Source organism: Aplysia californica, unplaced genomic scaffold (assembly GCF_000002075.1).
Source record: "Aplysia californica isolate F4 #8 unplaced genomic scaffold, AplCal3.0 scaffold00431, whole genome shotgun sequence".
Classification (NCBI taxonomy): domain Eukaryota; kingdom Metazoa; phylum Mollusca; class Gastropoda; order Aplysiida; family Aplysiidae; genus Aplysia; species Aplysia californica.
Window position 1 is genome coordinate 312,358 of NW_004797701.1, and position 1,374 is coordinate 313,731.

The 1,374-nt window shown below is 43.8% G+C and overlaps 1 protein-coding gene across 1 annotated transcript in view; it reads left to right on the plus strand.

Annotated features, from left to right (window-relative positions):
* The window catches only part of LOC101860759, a gene marked incomplete at its 3' end in the record, with an annotated part of 16,766 nt that overhangs the window by 5,314 nt on the left and 10,078 nt on the right, over positions 1 to 1,374 (plus strand). The window contains 1 exon segment of the mRNA XM_013086055.1: positions 68 to 194. Coding sequence (XP_012941509.1) covers positions 165 to 194 — 30 coding nt within the window.

Here is a 1,374-nt window from a genome sequence, read left to right on the forward strand (position 1 = left end):
TTCATATTGTTATTATGTAATTCTTTTTAAAAGGGTACACTTACACTCATCATCGTAACTATTACAGCCTACTGCTCTGTGAGGAAATGGGCTGTGTACCCCCTGCTTCTGACCTCCACAACTGTGCCCTTCATGTCTAGTGTGGTTCTGGATTAGCAGCTGCCATGGACGACGGTTTTCAGCACTCTGTTTCAGTGGTGTAAGTTGAATCAAACTTTCGTACCTTGGTGTTAGTTGAAATAAATGTACTATTGCATATAGTTCATGGTTTAGTTACTAAACCCCTCTCGTGTGTGGCGTCAGTAGCCTAGTGGATAGGATACCGGACCCGTAATCGTGAGACTGCAGGTCTGGAGGTTCGAGTCTCAACTTGGTCCAACGTTGTCTTCTTGAAAGAGACACTTTACACGAACTTCCTATTTGGCTCGTTCCTTTCGGAGATTGACGATTAACTCTGAGGTCCCGCCTCTTAAATAGCTTAATAGTGTTGATAGGGACGTTAAACCTGTACAATTTAAGTACCCCTTAATGTCCTTTGTTATAAATACACTACAGTCCCCTGGTCCAAGTAGAAACAAACAAACTGCAATTACCTTGTGTAAGTTAAAACTAATAATGTCCCCTGTTTTAAGAAGAAATTATCGCCCCCCCCTAAAAAAACAAACAAAAAACCCCACCAAAAACAAACAAACACACACACACACACACACACACACACACACACACACACACACAAAAACAACAACAACAGCAACAACAAAAAAACAACAAACAGCACACAAACCCACAAAAAGCAACAACCCCCCTCCCCCACGCACACACAACTTATTTGCTTTACTTACTTTATCCATCCCCTTGCACCACCCAGGGCCTCGAGGGGAGAAAGAGCTTTCTGGCTGGGTGGGATGTTGGCAAGGTGCCATGCGGGTCAGATGTCTAAACCACCTAATTGCTTGCCTCTGGGTGTAGTGGAGGACAGGTTTTATTTCCATCATTTCTTTGATCCTGTTGTTTCTGATCATGCCCCAACTGGTTTTGTTGACGGTTCTTCTCAGACATCTCACTTCTCAGGTGGTTATCTTACGTTCCAGACTTTTGGGCTAGGTCCATGTCTGGCATTGGTGGGCCAAGGTGGGGATGAAGATAGATTCAAGGAGCTTGGCTTTAGTCTCAAAGGGGATTTTAGATAGGATGTTTGAGAAGAGGGACAAGCTGGTAGCTGACGCTGTGAGCCTTTTGAACTCCTATCTCTATTTCCCTGTTGTGAAGTCGTCTTCCGAAAAGATTTTGCCAAGATACTTGACCTCGCTGAAAAAACACAACAGCATATCGCCCCAACCCCCTCCAAAACAAACAAACAAAAACAAACAACCA